The sequence below is a fragment of the Amphibalanus amphitrite genome, unplaced genomic scaffold, assembly GCF_019059575.1.
Source record: "Amphibalanus amphitrite isolate SeventyFive unplaced genomic scaffold, NRLGWU_Aamphi_draft 000027F_arrow, whole genome shotgun sequence".
NCBI classification, from domain to species: domain Eukaryota; kingdom Metazoa; phylum Arthropoda; class Thecostraca; order Balanomorpha; family Balanidae; genus Amphibalanus; species Amphibalanus amphitrite.
In genome coordinates this window covers 1,041,216-1,059,393 of record NW_024881523.1, presented here as the reverse complement: position 1 = coordinate 1,059,393, position 18,178 = coordinate 1,041,216, and the positions used below count along the sequence as shown (strand labels likewise).

General features: G+C 51.5%; 2 protein-coding genes across 9 annotated transcripts in view; one reads left to right on the top strand and one right to left on the bottom strand.

Annotated features, from left to right (window-relative positions):
- Nucleotides 1-10,001, top strand: part of LOC122364381 (protocadherin-like wing polarity protein stan) — a 38,465-nt gene extending 28,464 nt beyond the window's left edge. Inside the window, exons 20-35 of one of the 4 annotated variants that reach the window (XM_043334701.1) lie at nt 4-165; nt 444-662; nt 997-1,206; nt 1,437-1,623; nt 1,894-2,410; nt 2,721-2,862; nt 3,196-3,417; nt 3,765-3,972; nt 4,263-4,422; nt 4,979-5,448; nt 6,074-6,253; nt 6,861-7,052; nt 7,543-7,659; nt 8,023-8,158; nt 8,732-8,813; nt 9,129-9,296. In XM_043334701.1, coding sequence (XP_043190636.1) covers nt 4-165; nt 444-662; nt 997-1,206; nt 1,437-1,623; nt 1,894-2,410; nt 2,721-2,862; nt 3,196-3,417; nt 3,765-3,972; nt 4,263-4,422; nt 4,979-5,448; nt 6,074-6,253; nt 6,861-7,052; nt 7,543-7,659; nt 8,023-8,158; nt 8,732-8,768 — 3,159 coding nt within the window. In that variant the 3' untranslated portion in view covers nt 8,769-8,813; nt 9,129-9,296. Of the gene's footprint in view, nt 1-3; nt 166-443; nt 663-996; nt 1,207-1,436; nt 1,624-1,893; nt 2,411-2,720; nt 2,863-3,195; nt 3,418-3,764; nt 3,973-4,262; nt 4,423-4,978; nt 5,449-6,073; nt 6,254-6,860; nt 7,053-7,542; nt 7,660-8,022; nt 8,159-8,731; nt 8,814-9,128 lie in introns of all 4 variants that reach the window. The other 3 variants (XM_043334720.1, XM_043334694.1, XM_043334710.1) reach the window with 3 other exon arrangements.
- A 428-nt stretch (nt 10,002-10,429) lies between these two features.
- On the bottom strand, nt 10,430-14,619 carry LOC122364351 (probable bifunctional dTTP/UTP pyrophosphatase/methyltransferase protein). Of its 5 annotated transcripts, none has more exons than XM_043334666.1 (6): nt 14,601-14,619; nt 13,340-13,487; nt 13,043-13,156; nt 11,501-11,631; nt 10,947-11,108; nt 10,430-10,678 (listed from the first exon to the last, which is right to left on the bottom strand). In XM_043334666.1, exons 2-6 carry the CDS (start codon nt 13,427-13,429, stop codon nt 10,522-10,524), a joined length of 654 nt encoding a protein of 217 aa, XP_043190601.1. In that variant the 5' UTR covers nt 13,430-13,487; nt 14,601-14,619; the 3' UTR covers nt 10,430-10,521. The 5 variants fall into 5 exon arrangements, with proteins under 5 accessions (XP_043190601.1, XP_043190610.1, XP_043190594.1 ...); XM_043334675.1 differs by lacking the exon at nt 14,601-14,619 and adding an exon at nt 14,483-14,523; XM_043334659.1 differs by lacking the exon at nt 14,601-14,619 and adding an exon at nt 14,097-14,476.
- Between the last annotated feature and the right edge of the window lie 3,559 nt (nt 14,620-18,178).

The window sequence follows — 18,178 nt, the reverse complement described above, 5'->3', positions numbered from 1 at the left end:
CAGGAGAGCCATTTCCGTCCGCCCGGCTCCGAGGTGTGCTTCCCTTGTCTGTGTGACGTCACGGGTAGCTCGGGCCGCGCCTGTGACCCCCTCACCGGCCAGTGCCCGTGTAAGAACGGCGTCATCGGCCGCAGATGTGACTCGTGCAGTCATCCGTTCGCTGAGGTGAGAGGGAGGGAGGCGCGGGTGAGAGGAAGAGGGAGGGGGTGCGGCGCTATGGTTTGCATTTAAGATTTAGTCAAACGCCTTCGAACTAGCTTCAGTTTGATGTTTATTGAGCTTAGAGTTGCCTTTTTAGAACAAAAAGACACTGTAAAACTTGACTTGGTGTATGTGTATCTCGCGTCTCCGGGCTATGGCATTGACACTATGAAGTCATGTGACGTCTGTTACTTGGCGTGTTCCCATTTAACTTGTTCCTCCCGCTCTGTGCGCGTCCTCAGGTGACCAGCCGCGGCTGTGAGGTCGTCTACACGGGCTGCCCGCGAGTCCGCGTGGCCGGCGTGCTCTGGCAGCAGACAGAGTTTGACGCCACGGCCGTCCAGCCGTGCCCGACGGGTGCCGAGGGCGAGGCGCGCCGCGTGTGTGACCGCGAGACGGGCTGGGCTGAGCCGGACCTCTCTGAGTGTCTGAGCATCAGCCTCCGACAGCAGGAGCACCAGGTGGGTGCCGCCGGGAACTCTTCACCGAGGGCACCGCCGGGAACTCTTCACCGAGAGTGCCGCTGGGAACTCCTCAATGAGAGTGGGGCGCGAAATTCGCTGATTAAACGGAGGGTAACTCGAAGGAAAAGAAAAACGTAGAACACTTGTCAATTTGCATCCATTGCAATCGTAGTTGACCTCCACTTTCTCGCGGAATATGCAGGTGTATTTATCTTATTACAAATGCATTACACAATTCATTCTCAGCTATCCCCAAGGGACATCTTTCACCTGATCAGCTGTGCGTGAACTGTTGGCAGTACTCTAACCACCGCTGTTTCCCGTGCCACAGGTGCGCAGTCTGCTGTCGGGCGCGCTGCGCTTCTCGTCGTTCCTGTCGGTGAACACGGCTGCCGACCTGGCGGCAGCCGCCCGCTCCGCGCCGCACCTCTACGTCACGGACGTCTACTACATCTACAAGCTGCTGCGACTGCTGCTGCAGCACGAGAGCAACGAGGCCGGACTGAACCTGGCACATCGCCAGGACAGGGACTTTATTCCGGTGAGAGGCTAGTATACTTTATCCCGGTGAGAGGCTAGTCCGGTCTACTTTCAGACATGGGGGAATGAGATTTGAGAATGTTGAACCAGTACAGTGGCTGTAAACCCGTTATTAAAACAAATATACATTCATCCTGGGTGTTGATAGCAAGGAAAGGTTGATATAGTTAGTAACTTAGACTTATGTCGACCTTATTGGCCTCGCACGTAACGCCCTTTATGTCTTTTCAGAATCTCCTGGCGGCAACAAGCATCATTCTCCAGCCAAAGTACAAGCGTCACTGGGAGAAGATTCAGAACCAGCTGAATGAGGGTGCCAGCGACCTTCTGGAGGATTACGACCAGTACGCGCACACGCTGGTCCGCACACAGCAGGACACATTCACCGATCCGATGGAGATCGCCACTGACAACGTCGGTAAGTTCGCACCGCCTTCCGTTCGCTGTCCGGTACTGGTCGCTTCTCGTTCATCGCTGTTTTATCACTATGAGCTAACCGCCGCCCATGCCCACTTCCCACCGTCTATCGCCTACCGTTTATCGCCCAACGTCCGCTCACTGCCTCCCCCCACTATCCAATCTCCTGTCGGTCATGCATTGTCTATTGCTGTGACTGTCGTTCGTTAGTTGGCAGATCTGCACGTTCGAGTGCCCCTCTGACCGATCTCCCCCCTGTGTGCGCCGGCAGTGCTGGGTCTGGACACTGTCAGCTGGCGGCAGCTACACGGCAGCGCCACAGATGGTCGCGTCCAGCTCCCGGCCGGAGCAGCCTTCCTGGAGACCAACTCACCGGCCTTTGACGGCCCCAGCATAGTGCTGCCCAAGCACAACAACTACCCGCGCAGTCGCGTCGCCTGGGACGACCACAACGCGGTGCTGCTGCCGCTCAAACTGTTGGGCATCGAGGCGCCGGTGGAGGGCACTACGGCAGACGGCGGGCCGGCGCCGCACCAGCAGGCGGCCGTAGCGTACGTCCTGTTCCGCACGCTGACTGATGTACTGCCCGAGCGGTACGCTGACGACGTGCGCCGCCGCTGGGGCGTGGCCGTCAGCGGTCAGAGCGCGGCGCTGACACTGGCGGTCAGCGACGCTGACGGTCAGCTGCCGGCGGGGGAAATCAGCACGCCGGTGCGGCTGATGCTGCGGACGGCGCGGCTCTCGGCCAAGAGCAGTCCGCAGTGCGTCCGCTGGCAGCACGAGAAGGGGTGAGTTCGTCTCTGTGCAGATTATGACGCTCCCGGTCATTGATGGTGCCGCGATGTGCAGAATCGCGATGTTCGTTTGATGCCCAATCGTTGAGGTGATTTTAATGGGATGAATGACCGCTTTGCTGGATATAAAATCCTCGTCTTTCGTAGGCTGTGATATGGATTGAAGGAGCGTGAGTGGCTGCAACGCCACTTACATCACGGCAGAGTATTTGTGTGTGCTCAAATTTAAAATTAAATCGCTTGCAGTTATCGTCTTCCTTGTGCGAATGTTGTGATTGTGACGCCATATGGTTATGTTTTGCAGCGGTCCGGGCCAGTGGACCCGCCAGGGCTGCCAGACCACCTTCCTGGAGCCGTGGGAGTACTCGGCCAACTACACATACGTCAACTGCACCTGCTCCCACCTGTCCACGTTTGCCGTGCTGATGGACGACCCGTCAGCGGAGGTGAGGGAACGGGAGTTGGGACTTCACTGGCGGCCGACTGGAGTCTTATGGCCACATGCTAGCAGCCAAGATAGCTTGCATTAGATGTCTTACATTGTGTGTGTTTCATGTGCGTTTCGTTGCCGTTGTTTCGTTTCGTTTTCATGTCCTGTTCATTTTTCACACTGAACATGTAGTGGGCGTGCCTTTGTGCTAGTAATATTTGGTGTGTCGACGGGACTTTGACTGTGCATTGTGCGATGTGTGTGTATCTCCTGCATGACGTCGGTAGCAATCAGTGGATTTCTGTATGATAACAATACCACTGACCCGACTGTGCCGCTCTGTTCCCAGTTCCTGATCGAGACGACCCCGGCGGAGAACGTAGTCACCTACATCGGCCTGCTGGCCTCGATCGCCCTGCTGCTGGTCAGTTTCTTCATCTTCTCCGTGCTGCGCGGCGGCCTGCAGACCAACTCCAACAGCATTCACAAGAACCTGGCGCTGTGTCTGTTCTGCGCCCAGCTCATCTTCCTGACGGCGCTCAAACTGCGCCAGAGACTGGTCATCAGCGAGGTGAGACACGGTGGTGGCTATGTCTCTCGACTCTCGGTTCCTAGCACATGGGTGTGCCAGTTCTTTAAAACTGCTGCTACGTGGTTAAAATGTACGGGTCCAGCTTTATTGTTCCTCGGTTTTGGAGTGCTCTACGTTATGGTTATGAAGTGCTGGTGTTTTTTTTTTTTTTAAATAATCCCTCGTTGTATAAATATCCCGCTATATGGTAATGGAAATGAGTTCGGTTAAATACCATTGTTTTTTCTCTGACTACCACCACTACCACATACTTTGGGGTAATGAAAGTTCATCACTTCATCGCCTGACCTGCCCACTGAATCCACTGATTGCTCTTCTGCGTCCAGTTTCCGTGTAAGCTGGTGGCGATCCTGCTGCACTACCTGTGGCTGTCGGCCTTCTCCTGGCTGCTGCTCGAGTCGGTACACGTCCACCGTATGCTGACCGAGCTGCGCGACGTCAACCACGGCGCCATGCGCTTCTACTACTCGCTGGGCTACGGCGTGCCGGCCATCATTGTCGGCCTGTCGGTGGGCGTGCGCGCCGACCAGTACGGTAAGAACAAACGAGATACCAAAATTACAACACACCCATGAGCATACAGAATACGGTCGTCCGTCATGCCTTTCTGAAAGACCCATTCAAAAGCCGACAATTTTCACTGAACTCAAAGAATTTGTATGCAGCAGCATCGTATGACATTTAATGTCGTCGATTTGCACCCTCGATTGTGTAAACTCGTCAACGGTGCCGTTTTAGCCAGCCTAGCTCTTCCTGCCGTCATAGTATTCGATGCCCCACAGCAGCCCGACTTGATTAATTCCACCTACTTCTCATGCCGTCAGGTAACATCTCGTTCTGCTGGCTCTCGGTGCATGAGTCGGTGATCTGGGCCATGGTCGGCCCCGTCTGTGCTCTGGCCACGGCCACCCTGGTCACGCAGGTACTCGCCATTCGTGCCTCGCTCTCACTCAAGGACCACGTCGAAGGATTCGGAAACCTCAGGTAAGTGGTGGCGATTTGAGTTTACTTTTGCTACATAAAACTTGCTATAGCCCGACCGGACGTAATCTGACGGTATGATGACCGTAATGACTCTCATATGAGTGCAGTATGGCCTGGACTAACAGTATGTGACTCCTCGTCTGACAGGGTTGTCACTAGGTCTAGCGGCGGCATTGTCATGCGGGTCGCATTTAGTAGTGTGCCCCAGACTGACTCCCTACTGTGTGCCGTTCACTCCAGGAGTCTGCTGTGATTGTCTGTGCCGCTGCTGCCGCTGGCGGTAGCCGTCTGGCTCCTGACTGTTAGATTTGTGCCCATACTGATGGTATACGCCCCTCACCCCCAGGAGCCTGCTGTGGCTGTCGGTGGCGCTGCTGCCCCTGATGGTGGCCGTCTGGCTGCTGCCGTCAGTAGTGTGCCTGTCTGACTCCTGTGCCCCCCCCCCCCCCCCAGGAGCCTGCTGTGGCTGTCGGTGGCGCTGCTGCCCCTGATGGTAGCCGTCTGGCTGCTGGCCGTCAGTAGTGTGCCTGTCTGACTCCTGTGCCCCCACCCCCAGGAGCCTGCTATGGCTGTCGGTGGCGCTGCTGCCCCTGATGGTGGCCGTCTGGCTGCTGGCCGTCCTCTCTGTCTCCGAGGAGATGGAGGTCCTCAACTTCCTACTGGCCGTGTGCTCACTGCTACTCGGCGCGTACATCCTGCTCGGCTACTGCCTGCTGAACCGACGCGTCCGCCAGGGCACCGCCCGCAGCCTGGCGCTCTGCTGCGGCAAGAAGGTCACCTACGACGAGAGTCTGGCCGGCACGCGCACCACCATGGCCTCACGATCAGCCCTCTCCTACCACCACGACGATATTCTGCGGCGCACAGTGGGCATTTCGACAGCCTCTACCACTAGCCGCTCCACCTGCAAGACGTCCAGCAGTCCGTACAGCCTGGGCATCAACGCGCCGAGCACCACGTCCAACAGCCAGCCGACGTCCAGCACCAACGACCTCAGACACGCCGGCTCGCGGCGCAGCGCCAAGGGTGAGTCTCGGAACGGAGGGCGAATGTACATAGTGCAAGCATGAACTTGAAACGTTTCAGCTCATAAAAGCCAGAATATATTTCAGGCTGGATCAGACTTAAGGCCTGGCTACACTATGCGTTTTCTGCGTGCGTTTTTGCAGGTTTGCGTGTTTTGCGTAATATCGTTCTAGGAAAAAAGTTATAAACAATATAATTTTTACTTTGGTTATATACAAAAGCTAATATAACTCTTATGTAACTAAAATTTAAGGTGAAAAACATCACAAAAACGTAATATCGTTCTTTTTTTCTAGAACGATATCACGCAAAACAGGCAAACACGCAAAAAAACGCACGAAGAAAACGCATAGTGTAGCCAGGCCTTTACAGTTGGAGTTCGTTGGAAAACTGTGCTTTGGGACTTGGGACATGCCCTACAAAACTACCATCTCACTGCAAAATATGACGTTAAAAAGGAATTTTACCCTGTTCAATGATTTTTTCGTACCTAAACTACGTTATACAAGGATTGAGTTTGTCACGAGATGTCTGATGGAGCGGCCCGGGACTAGTGGCGGCGGCCCGGTTCACCAGGACCCACTCCGTTAGCTGACAACTGACTGAAACCGTCCGCCGTCGGCAGGTCGGCGGTCGCACCGGGCGCGGCGTGACTCGGACTCCGAGTCCGACCAGTCGGACGCTCGGCGCAGCCTCTCGCTGGCCTCCAGCCACAGCAGTGATGAGGAGGAGATCGGGAACGGCTCCGTGTCGTCACCGGCGGCACGGCTGAGGGTCGAACAGCGCGCGTCAGGGCGCGGCCAGCGTGAGTACGGGGACACTGGCCGGGGCCGGCGCGAACCCTTCTGACACAATTAGGTTACCATTAACATCCGCTATTGGCATGTATCCTGCTTAGTAAAATTACTGATAACTTGGTGATGGGCATGGTTGGACGCTCGTGTTTACTAGCAACTAACACTGATACTGAACTTGCTAATTGATGGATTGTAGAACTGCGGTTTGCTTGTTTTAGTCTAATTACACTTCCGTAGCTTCTTTGGGAGTGGTGATGGACATTCGTGGCCTACTGATACCAGATATCATTCATTCGGTATCCATGAGCGATTGGTGCTGTCATTTAGCCGGTGTTGTTTGCCTGGTGACGGTCGGCCCGGGATTTGGGGAGGACAGTGATTACTGATTAGTGACCGTTGGTGTGTAATGTTGGGTGACTGGTGACGGATTACTGGTGGCCTGGTGACCCCGGTTGTCTGGTGACGGTCCTCTGGTATCCTGTTTGTCTGGTGACGGTCCTCTGGTATCCCGTTTGTCTGGTGACGGTCCTCTGGTATCCCGTTTGTCTGGTGACGGTCCTCTGGTATCCCGGTTCTCTGGTGACGGCCCCTGCTGACCCCGGGTGACCCACGCAGGCGCCGGGCGCGACCTCAGCTGGCGCTGCTCCCCGCCCCCTCCGGCCCCGGACGACGAGCACATCTACCAGGAGGCGCTGAGTGTCACCGGTCGGCTGGAGCTGGACTCCCCAACCGGCGCCGGCACCTACAGCACGCCGTGGCGCACCGGCTGTCCGGCCGAGCTGCCCGCCTACCCGCGCTACACGCTAGGTAGTCGGACGGACCGTAATATAGACGGACCGAGCTGCCCGCCTACCCGCGCTACACGCTAGGTAGTCGGGTCGGGCCCCAATGTAGACTGTCTGCCCGCCTACCCGCGCTACACGCTAGGTAGTCGGACGGACGGACCCGCAGATAGACTATCCGACCGCCACTACCGGCACATTGCTGCAGTCCTGGGATGCACGGGAGCCGGGACACATTCTGCTACGCAGCGACAGATTGCTTTGGTGCTTGCTGATAAGTGATATTACTCATTTCTTGAAAAATGAAACCAATTCGAATTTAATGCACATAATCCGATAAAAAAAAAACTGTAGTAGGTATATGACAAAAAATTCAACGTTCTACACACTGTACAATAATCGCATCATAGACTGAGCAGAGTTCGGGAGGTTTCGCTCGCTTGTGTGCGTGTGTGTGTGTGTGTGTGTATGTGTCGTCTGCCACATCTGACATATGCCTCCTGTTGTTCACGCAGTGGGCATGGCCGGTCCGCCGGCCGGTCTCTCCTGGATGGCGCCGCCGGGTCTGGCCGACCGGCTGTCCGGCGGCACCGGATCGGACGCCGGTCTCGGCGCGCCGCCGCCCATACCGGGTGAGCAGTGACGCCTCAGGCGGTGGTCGACTCGCTCGACGTCACACTCGCTCCTTGACTTCTATCATGGAAGTCAGGTGTAATGTTGTCTCTATGATGTATGGTGGTTAGTCTCACTCAGCAGCCCTGTTGGGTGAAAGTCTCATGTGTTGAAATGCGTGACCTGACCACTGGCCAGCGAAGGCCGCGGTGTATTGAATTAGAGGCCACCCACCCCGGAGCTGTTTGGCCGTCTGTCCGGGGTTCGTTCGCTGGCACTTCAGAGCTGCTTACCCGTCTCTTTAGGGAGTGTTTTTGGTTGCTCCTTTTTACGAGACTTACCGCTGGCTAACCGCTGTTCTGACTCTTCCTGTTTCGCCGCAGACGAGAGTCCGGAGGCGCTGCCGGAGCCGGCGCCCAACCTGTACTCTGTGGGCGGCGGCGCCGGGCGTCTGGCCGACCTGGTGGCCAGCGCTCGCCTCCCGCCTCCCGGGCCGCTCCACGAAAACCCCGACTCCGAGTAAGTGAACCAGAGCGCTGCAGACACTCAGAGCTCGCTTACTAAACCGCTGCATCGCGCTACGCTGGATGCCTGTACAGAGCTCACGCGAAGGACACGCACATGCTTTTACAGATAGCAACATACCTGTGTGTGTGTGGGGGGGGGGGGGGGGGGGGTTCTGGGACTCCAGACTAGTCGTTGCCGCTTTTGCCAACTCTTCTCAGCCTAAATGCTGAGTTGCTGTTGAACTGGGTGGGGCCGTCACGCACGCTTGCTGTACAAAGTCCGGTGCCGTGTGCCGCTATACCGGGCCCTGCTTCATGGCACGCTGGTACCCACTGCCACCGGGTGCAGGGGTGCTAGCTAGTACCCGGTAGCGTTTGCTAGCGCCAGCTCTCGCTAGAACGTAACCTACCTGGTAGCTCTCGCTAGTAGCCGGTAGCTCTCGCTAGTAGCCGGTAGCTCTCGCTAGCACCCGTTAGCAGCGTGCCGTGGAACAGGGCCCCGCTGTCACTGCCGCTATGCCATGCTTGGTGTCGCTGTATGTACGCTGCCACACGCTAACACTGCCTCACCGCGCCGCCCGCTCAGCCCCGTGGCCACTATCAGCGCCCCCAGCTACGTATAACACCCGCCGGGGTGCAACACCCTGTGGGCCGCCAGCGTACGTCAGGTGAGACGACTGTCTGCCCGTCTGCCTGCCTGCCCGTTTGTATCAGTGTCTACCCAGTACATAAATCAAATAAAGGTGTATTATCAATCAATTAATTAGTTCCTCTGCTTTCTTTCTCTTTTCTCGCTGTCTCAGCATTTTTTATGGGAATACAAACTAAATCGTAAAAGACGTTCTAAATTGAAATTAAGATGTGATCGATTAACTCGAGAGTTCAGACGATTGACCTTTATCAATACACCGGCCTCCCCATTGCCAATATGCAGCTGTCGATTACTGCCATGACTGACAGCTTTCTGTGCTGACTGTTTACAGTAATGACAGTCTCAACGAGAGTCTGGAGAGCGTTGTATGAGCGGCACCGGTCGCGTGTCGCGTCCTGATCTCTGCGGCGGGGCTGGTCGGCCGCCAGCCGCTCGCCAAACTTCTGCTGCGCCCCGCGGGGTGCGCAGAGCTGCCGGGACCCACCCGGGCTCTCTACAGTACTTTAGCGCTGCCAGTTGTCAGTGGTCAAATCCAGGCCAAAACATAGTCGGTGTCCGTCAGATATTCACAAGGAACTTAGGACAGGAAGAGTGGTGTTAGAACGCACTGCCCGAGACTCCGTTGCCACTTTGCGTCCCGCTGTCTGATGGCGACGATAGAGGTCGCTGTCATAGGCAAAGACAAAAGCCGGTTCTGCCAAACTATGACTAATGATTAAAAGTGTATCTTATACGTTCTGCATATGTGTATAACTGTGTAGTGTAACAAGTGACGTGTGGTTGTGTGCGTGTGCGCGTGCGTGATCCATATTAGCTAAGTAATCGTCCTTGAAGCAAGGCCTTGTGCTTGCCCGACGCCATTGATGTTTCTGTCATTGAGCATGAAGTGTGTAAGGAACTGCAATGTTTGTACATACAGGTGCGTGCATGCAGAATGGTAATTGGCCCCACCGGTTGCTGAGTGCTGCATGGCAACTCATGGGTGCGATAACATGCATGATCGTGTGTTCCGCCTCGATAAGCGCGCTTCAAGGCATATCATTTTATTAATGTTATTGTGTGGCAGCTACTGAGTTGTTAATTTCTTCTCGCATCGTGACATTCCCTGACATTCCGTGACATTATTTAGATATGTTCTGTGTTTCAGATGTCGTGTGAACTCAGATGTACTCAATGTAATATACATAAATTGGACTACACCGGTCACCGACGTTTGCTACATGCGTATTTATTTGCCGCTCCTTGGGCTTTTGGGTGGGTAAGCGTGCTGTGTCAGCAGGTTGAAGGCAGCGGGCACCATTCCTTGCTGCTGAAGCTGTGGGCCTGTATATGGAACGACGGGTAGTGGTCAAAACTGCGGCCTCTTCAGGCAGCTGCAGAGCCAGACACTGAGTGGGCTCCGTTTGTGGTCCGGCTGCAATGAGGCACATTTTTATCATTTCCTTGTATCTCTGTATTTTCGGCATAGCTACGATTTTTCGTTTTGTATCTTCTGTAAAACCCTGTTAAAAACGCAATGTGCTAGGAAAGAAACGTTCCAAGTGCAAGAGCAATATTTATCTGCTGAACTATTAGCAAGATGAAAATACGTCAAAATCGTCATAAGCAATACTGAGCATTAATACTACCGGACGGTGTAAATATTGTGTATTCGAGCAGTTTATATACACTCAACAAGTTAATAAATAGCACGGTCCTGAGTGGTTGCCGCCGACGAGTCAGCGTCAGCGTTCTGACGAGCCGTCCTTGGAGCCGTAAAGGCGGTAGAGGAGCTTGCACAGCCGGTGGATCGGCAGCCCGACCACGTTGTAGTAGTCGCCCTCGATACCGGAGATGAAGGTACCGCCCATTGCCTGGATGCCGTACCCGCCGGCCTTGTCCCTGTTGAGGAGCGGTAAACAGGGTCAGTACGCTATATGAACTGGCACTACTTTGTTCCTTACGTAGCTCGGAGCATTTGAGACACCCAAAGATAATCATACAAGAAAATGCGAAATAAACATGATTTAACTCGCTAGTGTGGCTGACTAGGAATTATGGCTATCACACGGCATCGGTCCACCATTTTAAATGCTACTATAGACCCCGAATAAGCTATGGGATCGTAGTCCTACCGTTTCACCCACGTCTCGGTGACGCTCCCACTCACATGGGCTCGCTGGTGTTGACGTAGCTGTGGATGACGTCGGCCGGCAGTGTGTCCATATGGACGGCAGTCACCTCAGCGAACCGGTCAGTGGCCCAGCGTCCGTACTGGAGCCGCCGGAGCACCGCCACACCGGTGTACACGTGGTGCGTCCGACCGCTGAACCTGCGACGCCGCAGGCAGGGAGCAATGCACGTCAGGTAGGCAGGTAACTATGGGCAGCTGAATACAAAACCCTCTAATCCACACAGCATCCAATGCGTATTGAAGTGTGATTTTCATAACGGATGCTCCCAGGCCAGTCGCGATGCTAAACGTGCCAGGCGGTATTGATGCCGGCCGGCGCGGCAGCGGCGGCGGTGGGGGAGTTGAGTGCTCTTATACTTGGTTGAGCGCGGGAAGCAGCGGTGCACGTGTGAGGAGTCAGGGCGGTGGGTGGGAACCAGTTGATCGCGCTGGAACTGTGAGCCGCGAATCACAATACACGTACACTCAATAATAATGGCGCATTATGAGGTTCACAATAAACTTTTTTTGTGCATATAAAGATAACTTACTTTGATATCATGTTGAAGGCGTCCTGTTTATCGACCGGTTTGCCGTAAACGTGTCCGTCGAGGGTGACGACCGTGTCGGCACCGATCACCAATTCGGGCGCGTCGATACTTCGATCCATTCGGCGAACTACCTGCCGGTCACAACGCATTAGAATGGAGCAGAAGGGGAATATTCGGCTCTGGTTTAACAACCTGACCTTGGACCAGGATGTGAGACCAGCTGTTTGAAAGAGTTAGGAAGTTATACAGGGTGTTTCACTAAAATTGTCAAAAAGTAAATGCTTATTAAAGATATATAGAATATGCAAATCACCTGGCTGCGCACGTGGCTTTGTTGCAAATTTTTGGACATTTATCATTTATCCATTTAAGATATATTTTACACTCATACGGAGCGAGGGCAGGAGGCCAAAGTTACTAGTCATTTTTTCCTTATGCAGAACAAGAACAGGTTATTTACACCTCAACAGGAGGGGTGAATTACACTTATGTACATTTGGTGCCATCAGAAACATTGAAACCGTATGCCGACTTTTCAGGAAACTTTTTACTCTCTCACCTCGCTACGTTCCAGATTTAAGATTATAAAAGTTTCAAAGGGCTGCCGTCCAAAGGCAAAAACGCATATGTCGGGTCATGACCTGACCCGACATATGCGGTTTTGCCTTTGGACGGCAGAGGGCTTGTTGAGAGGTTTAATAGGGTTCCTTCGATGCCGGTTCCAGTCCAAAAAAGGTGGTGTTGCCCCCACCTCTCGGCGGAAACCGTTGAGAAGGTCAGGGTCTTTTTGAGGGCCTTTGAAGATAACAAGAAGCTAATTCCAACATCAGAAATAGCCAGGGCCTTACAAGTTATTAAAATCAACCACTGTAACGGCTGTAGCCACCAGGAACTGACTGAACCAGAAGCTCCTGGGCCGAATAATCAGCTGCCTCGCCGCCCGCCCCTGGCCAGCGCGAAGCCCCGATCTGTCACCGCTAAGCCTCTGGTTTGGTCAGTGACTCAGTAGCTCTCGCAGAGCTGAGGAAGACTCAAGTCGCATCACTTCGGGAGCTGAAGAGCACAATTCAAGGCTTTGCCGACAGTCTGGACGCTGAAGATGAAAACGGGCTGTGAGGCACCTCCGGACACGTGCCGAAACGGTGCATCAAAAGAAGGGGCAGATGTGTGGAATAGGTTTGAGTGACGGTGATATAGTTTTTATATATTCAAATGTCCAACAATTGCGGATGAAATGATATGCAAATTTCCTTAGAAAACATTGTTATTACGTGCATTATGACCTTTAACTTTTTGACACTTTTAGTGAAACACCCTAGAAGCATATCTAACAGCAGTTAGGGCGATATGGGTATCAGAACATTTTTAATTGCTGTTTGGGCAATTCGGAATATGCATGTCACTTAATGTAAATTTCTAGATGCAGGGTATGTATGAAAAATGGCTCCCAAAGCACTGAGTAAGGAAATTTGAAAAGTGTGACATATAAGCCTGATGTCTCTGCTTGTATCACTACATTGCACACAACCAATAGAATATTACCTCAGCTGCCTTCTCATATGCAAGTTGTTCAGCGAAGTCAGCAGGTGATGTGAAGTTTTCAGCTTTCAGGCTACCTTCGTCATAGAGTGATGGCTCCACATCAAATTCTAAGCCCTGCCAAAATTCAATCCCACCAGGTTACAAACAACATGAAAGAATATGGCAATTTGAATCCCAGGTTATTGACTCACAGAGTTGCTTTGCTTTGGATTTAAAAGCTAACATAATGAGCATCATAACACATCATTCATGCATCTGAACACATTGAACTGCACTGAAAGTACAGAATAAACTTACATATTTTGAGAGGAGTTCTCTTCTTCTTGGAGAGCCACTTGCTAAAATTATCCTCTTTGATGATAGCACATGCATTAGAGGCTGCAGCATTTTGAAACTGTAGCTAAAAATCGTGACAATATTCAACTATCTTGACAGGTCCCTGGAACTGTCGAGCCAGCTTAACTTTGACGACTAACAATGAGCTTCAAAAATAATCAAAACTCCCATAACCCTACCCCTGCTTCAATTATCTGAATAACGCCCCACTTTCACAGCACATTAGCTTCCACCAACTTAACAGTACACCTTACAGTACTTAACTTTACAGTACAGTACAGTATATACTATATAGGGCCTTGCAGTACACTGGTTGGTTGGTTGGTTTTGGGTTAAGCACCACATCCAGTGGACCAAGGTGCTAACCGGAACTCTCACGCTGTTCCAAGCGGTCAGGTAGCGGCAATGCCACGTGCATTGCCCGGGAATCGAACCCGGATGGCCGAATCTAGAGGCAAGTATCTTACCCCTAGACCGGAATGCTCCCCCTTGCAGTACACTGACACGACACAAACTAATTCAAATCAACAGTGTATAGCGTACACTGATAGGTACCCATTTCAAATTTCAATACGGTGTTGCATGGTAAAAAGAGACTTTCCCAGATGTCAAAATTATATTTTTTCTCATGCAACCTAAAATGGTGTCTGTTTTTAGCAAACGCCTGTGCCTCACAAGCAGAAGTAAGCCTATAAAAGCAATACCTTACCTACCTTACCTTACCTTACTGTTGGCGGGACTTTGGGAGGCCAGAGGCCTTTTGGACCCGTTCTCATCGAGCTCTTTGAATCTCGGTTATTGCTCTAGCTTAAGTAGGTATGTCATAAATATGATCAGACCAGTGACTATCAAGCCGGTTCTTGAACTCGTTAGCAGAGGTCGCCGTCACGACGTGGGGATATCATTTCTTCTCTCAGCCCTTGTAACTCGGCTCCTGGGCCACGTAGCGATACGCGGAAGGCGGCGTTCGAAAGAGCGTAAAAAATAATGACGAAATCACTTCGGTCAATTTTTTGGTCAGGTCAAAGGTCAGGTCACCAGAGGTCACAATAAAACCACCAGAGGTCACAATAAAACAACAAAAACATCCTATCTCTCTCTCACTTCTTCTCTCAGCTCAGCATTATAAGTTTTGGCGCGTGTGCGCCAGATTCATCCCGTGATGTCAGGATACCATATATATATGGCAGCACAGATAACTTCATGCGCAACTAAATAATACTTCACAAAAAAGCAGGCAAGCTTCACGGCAAGCTGGTGCCCTGTCGGGGTGGCAGGTGGGGGGGGGGGGGGGGGAGGGGTTGAATAGTGGGAACCCCTTTTGCGTTTTTCCGCAAATATTTGGCATACCTTAACAGACATATTTTGCACATGTGAAAACTTCAAACCCAGGTCTTTCTGGGTCGGGCCACAAGGCCACGTCAAGTTTAGTGACCTCACCCAAAGAAAGGTTTTAACCCGCGCCCTGCTGGGGGTCCTGGATTTCCACGCCCTGCTGGGGGGGGGGGGTGTTTGAACACCCCCCCCCTTGTAACTCGGCTCCTGGGCCACGTAGCGATACGCGGAAGGCGGCGTTCGAAAGAGCGTAAAAAATAATGACGAAATCACTTCGGTCAATTTTTTGGTCAGGTCAAAGGTCAGGTCACCAGAGGTCATTGAAGGCAAAATTTCGCCGATTTCCAGGTCGAATGTCGAAAATTTCCAAGAAGCCAGCGCATAACTCGGGAACCAATAGAGCTACAGCGTCGCGGAAAAGCGCATTCGATAGCCCTATTAACGCCCTTTCTGAGTAATTCTCTCAGATTTGACCTAACGTCAACGGTTTTGCCTCCAGGGGGCAAAAACTGCAAAAATAGCCGATTTTTTCGAAAACAGTTTTTCTGCAATAACTTTTGACCCAAGCCTTGTACGAGCTTACTTTTACCGGCATCGTGTTCCTCTCGTCAAGACGCATCGAATGAACTATGACTTGACCTTGAAAGGTCAACTTGAAAATTTGACCTCAGGTCAAGGTCATGACCTGACCGGAAAGGGTCATGTTGCATATCAGTCGATCCGTATCGTCGAGCTGAACACATCTAAAGCGTTTTCATCGCTCTAGCATGCCTCTATCAAAAGTTATTTGCGAAAAACTGTTAGATACCATTCGTGACCTAAGATGACCTCAGGGCATAAACAAGGGTCACGGACACCATTTTCAAGTTCAGTATGTCTAAAACACTTGTAATTCGGTGTTTGGGAGTGTTTATAATGTCTTTCATCCAAAAGAGGCGCATTTCAATTTTCTCCCATTGACTTATAATGGGGAGGTCGCAAAATTGACCTGACCTTAGGTCATCGATATCAAAATTCTGAGATATACATTTTGTACATGCTATTGCTCTTAGCAATCGCTGAAAGTTTCAAAGCAATCGGTAACTCGGTGTAGCTATGACGGACATTGAAAGTTTTTATGAGGTGAGGTCACTTCAAGTGACCTGGTGACCTGACCTTGAATGACCTTGGTCTGAAATTTTCACAACATGTGTAGAATTGATGTATGATAAGGTGTACCAAAAACGGCGGCGCTCCGCGCCGCCGTTTTTGAGATATTCGCGAAAAACCACAAGGGGGGGGTGTTCACTGTTCAAACACCCCCCCCCCCAGCAGGGCGCGGGTTAACCCTCGCCCGCATATGCCATTTTCCCATCCTAGAACGCACATGGGGGATTGCCCCCTCTCCCGGCGCCATTTCGTTCCTGCTGGAGATAGTTTCGCGGCAAATACCAAGAAGATTTTTTTTGGAAAGAGACGAATCCAATGGTACCCAATTTTACCTCATTAGGTCAATCATTGACCTTCCAGGTCAGGTGAAACTAAAAATGTTGCTGTTTGGGGCCACCGTTGGAATATCACGTGCGGTGCTCTGTGCTCATCATATACCGATGGCGCTGCCGTTTGTGGTGCCAGGCCAGCTAGAACAGCTCTTTGTCACACTATCCGACTAGGTTTTCACTTGCTGTGGTCATTTCAGGTCAAGCTGGGTCAAGGTCAACGATATGTGTTTGTATGTCTGTGTGTGTCCGTGTGTGTATACTGATGTGTGCACCGATTGGTTTGTGTCTCTATTACATGAGACACAGACTTCTCTATATAGAGAAGTCTGTGCATGAGATCATGATCTGAGATTGAGAAGCTTTTTCCAAAAGATGCAGTAAAAAAAACTTCACGACAAGTAAATTCAGATTTCAGCAAGCCTAAAATGCAATGTTTTTAGATGACGTAGGTTGACCTTGACCTTGACCCTGACATCTGCACATCGTCGAATAACATGTTCCATGATCGGTGGGAGGTAAGACTAGCAAAAACATACCGAAATCAAGGTGTCAAAAGCTCACAAGACCCATAGCCAACGCAAGATGTTGAAAATTCGTCATTTGGGTCATGACATGACCTGAAAAACAAGGTCATATCTGCGAGACCAAAAACCACAGAAGCTGGAAATTTTCAGTGGACGGTGAGAAAAGATAGAGAAGCAGCTATACGAAAAATCAGGCTTCTACCTTTAAAAATGTTGAGTGCAGAACAGAAAAACTACCTGGGGGGGGGGCAACCCCTCCCCCGCCCCATGTGCGGGCGAGGGTTAATGCTCGTCACTAAACACCGACCGACTGATTGCTTTGAAGCTTCAAGCGATCAATAAAGGCATCAGTGTGCATAAAACGTAAAGGTATCTCTGAATTATGATATCAGTGACCTAAGGCCACGTCAATTATGCGACCCTTCCATTACTAGCCAATGAGAGAAAATTGAATAAAGTTTCTTTTGGACGAAAGCCATTCTGAGCACGTGACCTTCAATAGTCCAAGCATAGAGCATTTGACAGGTCTATCGAAAGGAACACGATGCCGGTAAAATAAATGCATTGGGGTTTCAGTCAAGTTATTGTAGAACAAACGGCGTTTTCCGCAATCATGTCAATGGAGGCTAAAGCATTGAACTTAGGTCAAATTAGAGATCGATGCCTACAAAGAATAGCGTTGAAAGAGCTATCAACTGCGCTTCTGCGCGACACTGTAGCTCTATCCTATCCGTTCGCGGTTATGCGCCGCCGAGTGGGGGAAATTTGACCTTCGATGAACTCTGGTGAGCTGATCCTAGGCCTGACCTTTAACCCTCGCCCGCACATGCCATTTTCCCATCCTAGAACGCACATGGGGGGGGGGGTGGTTGCCACCCCCCCCGCGCCGTTTCGTTCCTGTTGGAGATAGAGCTTAGCGGTAAAGACCAAAAAGATTCTTTGGGAAGAGACGAATCCAATGATACCCGATTTTACCGTCTCAGGTCAGTCATTGACCTTCCAGGTCAGGTCAAACTAAAAAATGTTGCTGTTTTGGGTCACCGTTGGATATCAAGTGCGCTGCTTATCATATACCGATGACGATGCCGTTTTCTGGTGCCAAGCCAGCTAGAACCTCTTTGTCACACTACCCGGCCAGATTTTTGCTGCTGAGGTCATTTCAGGTCAAGTTAGGTCAAGGTCAGTTATATGTGTTTGTATGTCTGTGTGTGTCTGTGTGTATACTGATGTGTGCACCGATTGTTTTTGTGTCCATATTACATGAAATCATGATCTGAGAAGTTTTTACCAAAAATGCAGTCAAAAAACTTCACAAAAAGTAAATTCAGCTTGCCTAAAACGCAATTATCTTAGATGACCTAGGTTGACCTTGACCCTGACCTTGACCCCTGTACATCGTCGAACAACATGTTCCATGATAGGTGGGAGGTAAGACTGGCAAAAAAGGCCGAAATCAAGGT